The sequence below is a fragment of the Oncorhynchus clarkii genome, chromosome 1 (assembly GCF_045791955.1).
Source record: "Oncorhynchus clarkii lewisi isolate Uvic-CL-2024 chromosome 1, UVic_Ocla_1.0, whole genome shotgun sequence".
NCBI lineage: Eukaryota > Metazoa > Chordata > Actinopteri > Salmoniformes > Salmonidae > Oncorhynchus > Oncorhynchus clarkii.
Window position 1 is genome coordinate 76237518 of NC_092147.1, and position 12896 is coordinate 76250413.

The following is a 12896-nucleotide window of genomic DNA, read 5'->3' on the forward strand; positions in this document are numbered from 1 at the left end:
GAACATCTTTTGACTGAAGGTGAATTTCAGCACCAGTAATTAACACATTGGTACACTGTGCCTGATGAGCATTGCTATTGCATCACACACACACACACACACACACACACACACACACACACACACACACACACACACACACACACACACACACACACACACACACACACACACACACACACACACACACACACACACACACACACAGTAAGTAGGTACACACACAGTAGGTAAAAGTACAAGAATGAGCCATGGTGGATTGTTTCTTACCTTGCCCCGTCACTCTCTATGAAGGCAGATCAGCTTTACAGAGAGGTTTACACATCCACTGGCTCAGAATCGTCACCAGGGATTAACTTTTTATTCTGCCTCAACGCACAGCACTGAATAAACTTCAGACTAAGAAACACAGGCCTTTTAAAATTGAAATGAACAGTGCTGAATCATTTTCCTGCTGTGAGATTTCACCTTGGAATGCTTTTACCATCCTCCCCACAACCCAAACTGGATTTGTCTCAGAAAAACAAACCTGACAAAGTATAATTCCCCCAAACTCTCACAACAAACTGATTTATCAGGGTAGAGGATAAAAGGCTCTGCATCACTAGCATTGGCTATAAACTTCTCCAGCCATTTGTGGGGATAGTAGACACTGCCACGCTCTGATGGGGTTGCTTTCCCTGGCAGTCAGAGGTCTTTGTGGATCAAGCTGGTCTCTTATCTGTCTGGCCTGTATGGTCTAACCCTGCCATCAACCAGCTAACCTCTCCACTGCTGTCTGTCCACTGTCCAGCTGAGCAAAATCTCCTACTAAGACATGGACATACAGTATGGGCCCATGTGTATATACTGCATTAACTTATATAACCACATGCATGTGAATAGTCACGCACACACAAACCCATGCACACACACACGCACGCATGTACAAACACACACACGCACATATATACACACACACACTCCAATGAGCAATCTGATTTGAAAAATAAAACACGTACTCTCAGAAATCCATAAGCCTTCACATAGATTCACAAACAGACACATGTATAGACAGAAACTGGAAAAAATTAGGACCTAATATAGAAAGTCTCACCCTAGACTTGAGGCATTTGCAGGAAAGGTCAATGAGTTTGTTAATCATTTCAAGACAGGCGGTCAAATGGCTGACCCCTTTTCACTGCTTCTTCTCTGATAAAGTTAACGGAAAGTACGTGGAGTGAAGCAGACAGTGTTCAATTACTGGCAAATGTAATGTGGTGTTCAGATGTTCAGAGTGGAAACGAGAGATGCCCGACTTAAATTGGTTTTCATAACTGCAAAAACCATTCAGCAGGGCGGATGTACAGAGAGCATGTATGATTTCCAAGACCAACAGTTGAAAATGCATTGAAAATGGTTTCAGGTAAAGTAATACGCTTTGGACGTTCACAGATAATGGCACATTTCCACTTGATGTCTGACGACCCAAATGTGACTGTTGGTCGTTGATGCATGAAGTACATCATGCAGCACGATTAATTTAGCTTGTTTGGCATCAAGTGGATATGTCCTACACATAAATAGTTAGCTTTTATCTGGAAACCTCCAATGGTTATTACTACTGCTACATTGACCTCATTGTGGAGATCATTTAAAAAACCTCTGAAAGGGTTGTTGGCAATATGGAGCCTTACCTCCTTATCTACCTACCAATGCCCTGGCCACCTCTATGGTCTGCTTGTAAACCTCTGATGAAAGGTTATTTGATTGTGAAATTCCAAACATTGTGAGTGAAATCAGCAACTCACTAGAGAATATTGGTGTTAATCTGAAAACAAATATTATCTGCATGCACAATTTCACAGGTTAGTGGGTGGGTGGGGTAGGGGGCAGAACCATTGAAAATGAAATAGAAAATAAAAATAATCTGCAAAACCTCCATTATGCTTTTTTTCCCCAACATTTGGTTCTAAATTCAAAACAGAAATTGAAGTCCTCACTTCACAGGTACCACAAACACATTTTTCTTCAACCCCCCTCTACTGTCTCCCCCCTCCCCTTCCCCAGAAAGCAGCTGATTGTTCATCACGAACAAACGGAAACTAAAAAACAGAAACTCCTCCACTTGCGCCGGCCTATTATCCTTGGTCCCTCCATCCCTGCTGTGTACCCCCAACACACCTGTACACGTCGTTGTGTGCTGAGGGAATGTGTGTGTGTGTACTCAGAGTTGTGTGGGGTTAGACAGAGGGAAAAAAAACACCCATGCTAAACGACTTGGTCAGCAGAGGAGGAATTCCACTCACGTACAAAAAAGGAATAAGACACCAAACTAGCCAACCGTGTTAGCATCACGCCTGTCTTATCAACCTGCTGTCCCAAGCCAGTGACAGGGTCAACCTGGGGTAGTTTATCGGCAAAAGTCTCTCTATATCATTCTGTAATTGTTCTTCAATATACTGCTGTGGTATATCCAAGGCAAGGGGGACTGTTATAATCCTTGGCTGGGTAGACTCACAATGGTAGTTGAGAGGTTGTTTTACAGTAGATACTGTTGCTGTGGCAGCCATGTTTAACTGCATCGTCGGTTCACACCAGGTAGCAAAACAGAAGGGGTAAGGGTGCATGGGGTCCACACAAACGTGCTCCAAGCCTGAAAAATGTGGAGGAGTTCTTACAAAAAAAGAAAGACGGTACATCATTCCTGTATTCCTCAACTGAACTTGGTCACCTTTTTAATTCCATATATTTATATCCATATATATTTATATATAATTTTTTTTACAATTAAAAACACCATGGAGATGACAGACTATTTGGTTTCTTTTGTCTAAGAAGCTTCTCATTTAAATAAATGCATATACATAATTTCTCTCTTCATCACTCCATAGACCATCCCTCTGTTCATTCTTCCATACAGTATACACATTGTTTATTCCATGATATTATTTTTCTCTATTCAGTTTAATCTCATCCCTTTGATGCAGAGCTCTCTACAGTCTTGACTTCAAGACACTACAGTTGTTTTACTGTAGATCCAGATAGGAAGCTAGGGCCCAGACCTCGTTGTCTCATTGGCAGGGCTGGGCTGAGTCTCTATGAGGTTCTCTAGGGCTCATTAACTGGGTCTCAGTGGGTCCATTAGGGCTCAAACCCCCCGCTCCTCCACCATTGAGTGTCAGGAAGCACACAGTCTCTCTGGGCAGTTGAGGGGTGGCGCCGACGCTGTCTTCCTGCTTTCTGTGGGCAAGAGCCCTGAGATGCTCCTGAGCCTCCTCTAGGAGAAGGGCCACCTCGTCCTGCTGCTGGCCCCCAATAGAGGAGGAGCAGGAGGTGGAGGTGGGGTGCAGCATGATGAGGGAGTGCCCTCCTACTTCCTTACTGGGCATGGTGCTGCAGGTGGCTGAGCCAGTAGCTGTTTGCAAACAGGAGACCTCGTCCTTGTGGCCCTGGACAGAGGGGATGATAGGGATGGAGCAGGTCCGGAAAGGAGGAGGGGAAGAGCGGCTTGGACATCTGGGATGCCTGAGGCTCCAGGTGGAAGTAGAGACGTCATGGTCCAGGCCCTTGTCCAGAGGACAGCAGCGCACCTCCACCCTGCTCTCCCACGACTGCTCCACCGACATGGGGGGTTGCATATTTAGAAAGGCATCCTGTCGCGGGTCGCTCCCGGCCCTCACAATCTGGCACCTGATGAAGGGAAGAGCGAAAAGAGAGAGAGAGATAATTACAATTGCTGTCAATTCCCACGTGTACTCATTTCACTTCAAGAAAAGTTAATTGCTTTGAGTATCATTTTAACTGAAGCCTTTAAAGCACCTTCCCAAACAGAACAAGGGTACTCTGTGAGCCAAATTTCACCTTGCCATCTCAGAGGCATGAAGAGCACAAAAATGACAAGATGAGCTTGACATGTCTCTTTCATGTCTTTATCTAGCCGAACACTCTCACTTTGTATGAACTGGATCATGAGTTGGGAAAGTTAAGAGGGAGTTCAGACACTACATTATTGATTTGACACCTTGAAATGGGGATACTTAACTAAATGGAGCATGGCATGAATATTTAGTCCAACAAGAATATGTTTGACGCATCAGAGCATCTAGAATAATTAAGGAAGTAATCAGTGATCAACAATGTCCCCATTCACTTTTAGACACGAGATAGTCCACCATTTGTTCCCGACATAGAAATTGCTTTTGTGCTTCATGAGGCACTTTCAAAGTCAAAGTGTTGTGTTGTTGATATCAAATATTGATTCTTTGCTCTCTCTTCTTTTTCTCAAAGGGATCTGGCATAAGCTACCTCACATTACAGCAACACATCCTCTCTGTAATTTCAACGTCTCAATTGAGGTACAATCTAGGGCTTGGGGCTCATTATCTTTGTGTAATAATTCATAATCCCTGACAAAGGCTAGCTGCTCTTGTCGCATCAATATTTAACTTTGAGTCACTCTCTTTCTTGTAATAGCCTAATCAGAGATGTAAGCCTCCATCAAGGGGGTTTTCAAAGCTGATGATTCTCTTTTTCACTGAGGTTTTGGAATGAGCCCCAAACGAGCCACATTTAGAAAGCCATATTGGGCCTTGCTCTCCGATAACAGGGATGTCAGTTTCCTAATGCCCACAATAACATTTGGAGCAAATCTCGTTAGATGTGGGAAATACAATCAGCCTGAAAACATCCCATGCATGCACCCAACTGTGCAAATGTACGACCATGGTGTACAGAATTAAACGTTGTAATACAAAATTGCTCTGTTCATAGATTTGAGGTGAGATTATAGAAGTGTGTTGTACAGTATGTGCTGTACACGTACAGTGCCATCGGAAAGTATTCAGACCCCTTTACTTTTTCCATATTTTGTAAGATTACAGCCGTATTCTAAAATTGATTAAATTGTTTTTCCCTCATAAATCAACACACAATACCCTATAATGACAAAGCAAAAACAGGTTTCAATAAATATTTGCTAATTTATAAATATAAAAAAATGAAATATCACATTTAAATACGTATTCAGACCCTTTGCTCAGTACTTTGTTGAAGCACCTTAGCACCTCAACGATTACAGCCTCGAGTCTTCTTGAGTATGAAGCCACAAGCTTGGCATATCTGTATTTTGGTAGTTTCTCACATTCCTCTCTACAGATCCTATCAAGCTCTGTCAGGTTGAACAGGGAGCGTTGCTTCACAGCTATTTTCAGGTCTCTCCAGAGATGTTCGATTGGGTTCAGGTCTGGGCTCTGGCTGTGCGACTCAAGGACATTCAGAGACTTGTCACGAAGCCACTCTTTCTCTCTGCTTTGTCTTGGCTGTGTGTTTAGAGTTGTTGTCCTGTTGGGAGGTGAACCTTTGCCCCAGTCTGAGGTCCTGAGCACTCTGGAGCAGGTTTTCATCAAGAATTTCTCAGTACTTTGCTCCGTTCATCTTTGCCTCGATTCTGACTAGTCTCCATGTCTCTGACACTGAAAAACATCCCCACAGCATGATGCTGCCACCACCATATTTCAGGTGTCATGTTTCCTCCAGACGTGAAGCTTGGCATTCAGGCCAAAGAGTTCAATCTTGGTTTCATCAGACCATAGAATCTTGTCTCTCATGATCTGAGAGTCTTTAGGTGCCTTTTGGCAACTCCAAGCTGGCTGTCATATGCCTTTTACTTAGGAGTGGCTTCCGTCTGGTCACTCAGCAGTCTTGGTGGAGTGCTGCAGAGATGGTTGTCCTTCTGGAAGGTTCTCCCATCTCCACAGAGGAACTCTAAAGCTCTGTCAGAGTGACCATCGGGTTCTTGGTCACCTCCTTAACCAAGACCTTTCTCACCCTGATTGCTCAGTTTGGCCGGGCGGCCAGCTCTAGGAAGAGTCTTGGTGGTTCCAAACTTCTTTCATGTAAGAATGATGGAGGCCACTGTATTCTTGGGGACCTTCAATGCTGCAGAAATGTTTTGGTACCCTTCCCCAGATCTGTGCCTCGACGCAATCCTGTCTCGGATCTACACAGACAATTCCTTCGACATCATGGCTTGGTTTTTGATCTGACATGCACTGTCAACTGTGGGACCTTACATAGACAGGCGTGTGCCTTTCCAAATCATGTCCAATCAATTGAATTTACCCCAAGTGGACTCCAATCAAGTTGTAGAAACATCTCAAGGATGATCAATGGAAACAGGATGTACCTGAGCTCAATTTCGAGTCTCATAGCAAAGGTTCTGAATACTTATATAAATAAGGAATTTGCTAAAATGTCTTAAAAACTGTTTTCGCTTTGTCATTATGGGGTATTGTAAGTAGATTGCTGAGGATTTTTTAAATGTAATCCCTTTTAGAATAAGGCTGTAACGTAACAAATGTGGAAAAAGTTCTGGTCTGAATTCAGGTCTGAATACTTTCCGAAGGCACTGTACATGATTGTACTTTGTATTTTAATTATCTACATTGATTTATGTAGATATCTACAGTTGAAGTCGGAAGTTTACATACACTTAGGTTGGAGTCCTTAAAACTTGTTTTTCAACCACTCCACACATTTCTTGTCAACAAACTATAGTTTTGGCATGTCGGTTAGGATATCTACTTTGTGCATGACAAGTAATTGTTTACAGACAGATTATTTCACTTATATTTCACTGTATCACAATTCCAGTGAGTCAGAAGTTTACATACACTAAGTTGACTGTGCCTTTAAACAGCTTGGAAAATTCCAGAAAACGATGTCATGGTAATAGAAGCTTCTGACATAATTTGAGTCAATTGGAGGTGTACCTGTAGATCTATTTCAAGGCCTACCTTTCAATGCGTCTTTGCTTGACATCATGTGAAAATCAAAAGAAATCATCCAAGACCTTTGCTGCAGGAGGGACTGGTGCACTTCACTAAATAGATGGCGTCATGAGGAATGAAAATAATGTGGATATAATGAAGCAACATCTCAAGACATCCGTCAGGAAGTTAAAGCTTGGTTGCAAATGGGTCTTCCAAATGCACAATGACCCCAAGCATACTTCCAAAGTTGTGGCAAAATGGCTTAAGGACAAAACAAGTCAAGGTATTTTAGTGGCCATCACAAAGCTCTGACCTCAATCCCATAGAAAATGTGTGGGCAGAACTGAAAAAGCGTGTGTGAGCAAGGAGGCCTACAAACCTGACTCAGTTACACCAGCTCTGTCAGGAGGAATGCCAAAATTCACCCAACTTATTGTGGGAAGCTTGTGGAAGGCTACCCAAAACGTTTGACCCAAGTTAAACAATTTAAAGGCAATGCTACCAAATATTAATTGAGTGTATGTAATCTTCTGACCTATTGGGAATGTGATGAAATAAATAAATGTGTTCTCTCTACTACTATTCTGACATTTCACATTCTTAAAATAAAGTGGTGATCCTAACTGACCTAAGACAGGGAATTTTTATTATGATTTATTGTCAGGAATTGTCAGTGAAACACTAAGTCTAAATGTATTTTGGTTTATGTAAACTTCCGACTTCAAATGTATATATGGATTTTATGAATGTTTAGATAATACTGTAATGTTTCATTATTGTTTATGAATGTACATGACAAAGAGACTGGGACAGTAGACATCGAACATTTAGATTTTTGTCATTTAGCAAATGCTCTTATCCAGTCAGAGCCTGGGATAGTAGTGATCATTTTCCAAATTGATCTGATGAATGAACACGCTATTCCAGCTGAGAAAGCTGGTGGGTGCAGCAAAGCAGGGACAGGATTGGACCATTCCTGTCAGACAAGAACATTCCAGAGAATTCTGGGACATACTATTGGCTGGTTCATTCAGGGGTAATATCCTGAATAATTAGGAGCCCATTAAAGATAGACAGAGTAGTCTATTAGAATGTTATAGACCAGAGGAGGATGAGGGACTTACGATCCAGTCTGCTGGGGCCAGAACAGTCAAGGTCCACCATCAATGCTTCCTTATGGAATTGACCTTGTCAGAGGTATCAATTACAGGGATAGTGACTTTATCAGAGAAATCAATTACAGTGGTAGTGGTCTTGTCAGAGGAATCAATTACAGTAATAGTGACCTTGTCAGAGGAATCAATTACAGTAATAGTGACCTTGTCAGAGGAATCAATTAAAGTAATAGTGACCTTGTCAGTGGAATCAATTACAGTAATAGTGACCTTGTCAGAGGAATCAATTACAGTCATAGTGACCTTGTCAGTAGAATCAATTACAGTAATAGTGACCTTGTCAGTGGAATCAATTACAGTAATAGTGACCTTGTCAGAGGAATCAATTACAGTCATAGTGACCTTGTCAGTAGAATCAATTACAGTAATAGTGACCTTGTAGTAAGGAGCCAAGTTACATCTCAGGCAGGTACTTTGATACCAGATTTATGCAGAAGCACTGTATCTCCACACACTGTCTGCAACACTTTCACCGCAATGACAGACAAGCATTTGCATAATTCAATTATACCTCTGTGCATTTGAGAAAGCCTTGAGAAATCTGACAGGTGTATCTAAAAATACTGGTTACAATAAAACACAAGTGAAGTTCTATGTTGGTGTAGGCCTAAGCCATTCTGGAGAGATAACAGCAAGTTTTTCTGACAGACACGGAATGAGAGGGATAGCACTTCTTACTGATTTGTTTTTACTGTTGTATGCAAAACAGGTAGTTTCTACATTTCTTCTCTCTCTCTACCTCCCTCTCTGCCTCTTTTTTTCTCTCACACGCTCTCGCTCATTGTGTTCTCTCATGTCACCCTTTACCGCAGTGTCTCCATGGCAACTCACTGGAATGGGGATTCTCTCTCTATGTGCTGGTTGTCTGTAAATCTGTAAATAGGTCAGTCAGTCTTTTCAACTAATCATGTGCTCCTGCCTTCTGGGCCAGCTGGAGGCTATGTCTAGCATCTGGTATGTCAGCAAAGTTAGGCCGTTCACCTGTTATTGCTTATTCTACAAGCACCTGACAGTGGTTTGCACCTAGAGTTGTAGAGTACAGGACAGACTTATATTCTTAGAATAAGGGGTTCCAAAAGGGTTCTTCCACTGTCCCCGTAGGATAATCCCTTTTGGTTTCAGGTAGAACCCTTTGGGTTCCATGTAGAACCTACCAAAAGGATTTTCCCCGCAAAAATAGTTATTCAAAGGGTTCTCCTATGGGGACACCCTTTTAGGTTCTAGATAGCACCTTTTTTCTAAGAATTTATAACATCAACCAATTAGTTGACTGGAACATTCCCTGTAACACGACTGACTTTATCCACATGTCTAAAGCACTGCCCTCTTTGTAAAAGTTCCTGCTATGCTGTTATGACATTTCAAAGTCTATCAGTATAACACTATCTATTTCATTGGCAATGATAGTGATATTTTTATTGGCTGAGTCCCCACAGAGTCTGTCTTTTTCAGTGAGTCCTGCCTGGTTTCATGATCTTGCTGTTCAGCTTCCCACTGAATCCCTCCACCCGTCACGCACTGACAAACTAAGAGAGAGGAAGGGCAGCGTAGGACCGTCATTAAAAATACAATCCACCCCCGACAGGCCAAGCACTCCATTTGAGCTAACGCCATTTTACTGGAGATCATAACATAACCTCATTTTTTAAAATCTTTGCTCAGCACAGTGAAAAACAAAGCGAAGGAGTAAAAACTAGAGTGCAGTGAGCCTTTCTTTTTTCACTTCTAAAAATTCTGCCTCTGAAATTTCTCCTCTTGAAATTAAGTCTATAGCTTTGCCGAGGTAGCAGCATTCCACGTTCTGGGGCTTTATTTAAGCAATAAGGCATGAGAACTCGAGAATTATTGTGTGATGACTCCGGACAAAGGGCTGTTCTTAAGCCCAAGGTGAAGCCAAGGGCTGGGGAAACAGCCCTTAGGAGGGTGTTATTCTCAACGATTCCCGGGTTCGAGGGCCTTATTGCTTTGTAAAATGGTTCCCAACATATACAAAAAAGATTAATGACATGTTTTCATTAAAAACGTTATTATATTGAATAAATTTGTTTTATTTGATCCTTCCACCATACAATATAGTCCGGGCAAAAGCCAGTTGTTAGTTCTGAAATTGCTAGCCAAATGGGCTGGTTGCTAATTATATCCATTCTATTTGCAACAGACAGCAAACTATGTTTGTTTTACCTTTGTTTCTATTGAAATTTCATTGAATATATCGATTATAATGATAAATTAATCCGCCTGGCTCAGAGAAGCTGTTATTCTCTTCACATTCATATGCATGTACAGTGGAGATTGCAAAAAAATGCAACATTGTTCCACAGGTCTGAGAGGCAGACAGCAAGGTTTACAAACCCCAACCGTTGCAAATCAAATGCTAGCCTAGCAGCATTTGGAAATATTTTGCCTGGACACATTTTTCCAGAAGAGATTACGTTTATAAATTGACGGCCTACATGTAGGCTCTGCCATCAATCAATCCGCATCCAAACAACCAGTTCTATAATTAGAGAGAGAGAGAGAGAGAGAGAAGTAGAGCGAGAGAGAGAGCTAAAGCAAGTGGAGGAGAGAAAGCAGACGTCGCCCTGTGGGATTTGGAGACAGTGACTCTTGTTTAAAGATTACAGGTGGACCCATAAATCAGAGATGAAAGATGTCAGAGGTGTGATGACAGAGGCAGACAGAAGGGCCACACAGCCTGGGATATAAGCCTGAGATGGTAGCCTGGGATGGTAGCCTGGGATAGTAGCCTGGGATAAGAGCCTGTTAGGAGCCTGGGAAAGGCACATTGGATAAGAGCCTGGGATGGTAGCCTGGGATAAGAGCCTGGGATAGTAGCCTGGGATAGGAGCCTGGGATAAGAGCCTGGGATGGTAGCCTGGGATAGGAGCCTGGGATAAGAGCCTGGGATGGTAGCCTGGGATAGGTGCCTGGGATAAAAGCCTGGGTTAGGAGCCTGGGAAAGGCACATTGGATAAGAGCCTGGGATGGTAGCCTGGGTTAGGAGCCTGGGATAGGAGCCTGGGATAGGAGCCTGGGATGGTAGCCTGGGATTGGCGCCTGGGATAAGAGCCAGGGTTAGAAGCCTGGGAAAGGCACATTGGATAAGAGCCTGGGATGGTAGCCTGGGATAAGAGCCTGGGATGGTAGCCTGGGATGAGAGCCTGGGTTAGGTGCCTGGGTTAGGAGCCTGGGTTAGGAGCCTGGGATAGGCTCCTGGGATAAGAGCCTGGGATAGGTGCCTGGGATAAGATCTGGGATTGGAGCCTGGGATAGGCTGGGCTCATTATGCAGCATTCCTCGTCTTCAAAACGGACATTGCAGTGCACTCTCTCTGTTAGAGAATAATGATCCCGAAACCACTGCAGCAAACAGAAACAGTCTGAATGTATAAGTACCTAAACTCTGGGAGTGTGGGATTGTGTAAAATCTGTTTTTCTGTGATATGTTACTATGTCAAACAGCGTTGTTTAATCTTTTACGTTTGGAAAACTTATTGGGGGACAAACTTGTTAACCCTCGCAAGCTGCCGGCCCAGACGGCATCCCTAGCCGCGTCCTCAGAGCAAGCACATACCAGCTGGATGGTGTGTTTACAGACATATTCAATCACTCCCTATCCCAGTCTGCTGTCCCCACATGCTTCAAGATGGCCACCATTGTTCCTGTACCCAAGAAAGCAAAGGTAACTGAACTAAATGACTATCGCCCCGTAGCACTCACTTCTGTCATCATGAAGTGCTTTGGGAGACTAGTCAAGGATCACCTCCACCTTACCTGTCACACTAGACCCACTTCAATTTGCTTACCGTCCCAATACGTCCACAGACGATATACTCGCCATCACACTGCACACTGCCCTATCTCATTTGGACAAGAGGAATACCTATGTAAGAATGGTGTTAATTGACTATAGCGCAGCATTCAACACCATAGTATCCTCCAAGCTCATCATTAAGCCTGAGGCTCTGGGTCTGAATCCTGCCCTGTGCAATTGGGCCTGGACTCCCTGACGGGCCGCCCCCAGGTGGTGTAGATAGGAAACAATATCTCCACTTCGCTGATCCTCAACACTAGGGCCCCACAAGGGTGCGTGCTCAGCCCCCTCCTGTACTCCCTGTTCACCCATGACTGCATGGCCATGCACTCCTCCAACTCAATCATCAAGTTTGCAGACGACACAACAGTAGTAGGCTTGATTACCAACAACAACGAGACAGCCTACAGGGAGGAGGTGAGGGCTCTGGGAGTGGTGTCAGGAAAATAACCTCTCACTCAATGTCAACAAAACATAGGAGATGATCATGGTCTTCGGGACACAGCAGAGGGAGCACCCCCCTATCCACATCGACGGGACAGCAGTGGAAAAGGTGGAAAGTTTTAAGTTCCTCGGCATACATATCACTGACAACCTGAAATGGTCCACCCACACAGACAGTGTGGTGAAGAAGGCGCAATAGCGCCTCTTCAACCTCAGGAGGCTAAAGAAATGTGGCTTGTCACCTAAAATACATTTGAGAGCATCCTGTTGGGCTGTATCAGCACCTGGTACGGCAACTGCACCGCCCACAAAAGCAGGGCTCTCCAGAGGGTGGTGCGGTCTGCACGACGCATCCCCGGTGGCAAACTACCTGAAAAACAGCTTCTATCTCAAGGCCATCAGACTGTTAAATAGCCATCACTAGCACAGAGAGGCTGCTGCCTACATACACAGACTTGAAATAATTTGCCACTTTAATAAATTGAACACGAGTCACTTTAATAATGTCACTTTAATAATGTTTACATATCTTGCATTACTCTTCTCGTATGTATATACTGTATTCTATACTATCTTCTGTATCTAAGTCTATACCACTCTGACATTGCTCATCCATATATTTATATATTCTTCATTCCATTCCTTAGATTTGTGTGTATTAGGTATTTGTTGTGAAATGGTTAGATTACATGTTAGATATTACTGCGCTGTC

The 12896-nt window shown here is 43.3% G+C and overlaps 1 protein-coding gene across 1 annotated transcript in view; it reads right to left on the reverse strand.

Annotated features, from left to right (window-relative positions):
* Positions 1-2856: 2856 nt before the first annotated feature.
* The window catches only part of LOC139417652 (pro-neuregulin-3, membrane-bound isoform-like), a 366421-nt gene continuing 356381 nt past the window's right edge, over positions 2857-12896 (reverse strand). The window contains exon 9 of the mRNA XM_071166848.1: positions 2857-3672. Within this exon, the coding sequence (XP_071022949.1) occupies positions 3054-3672 (619 nt within the window). The 3' untranslated portion in view covers positions 2857-3053. The remainder of the gene's footprint in view (positions 3673-12896) is intronic.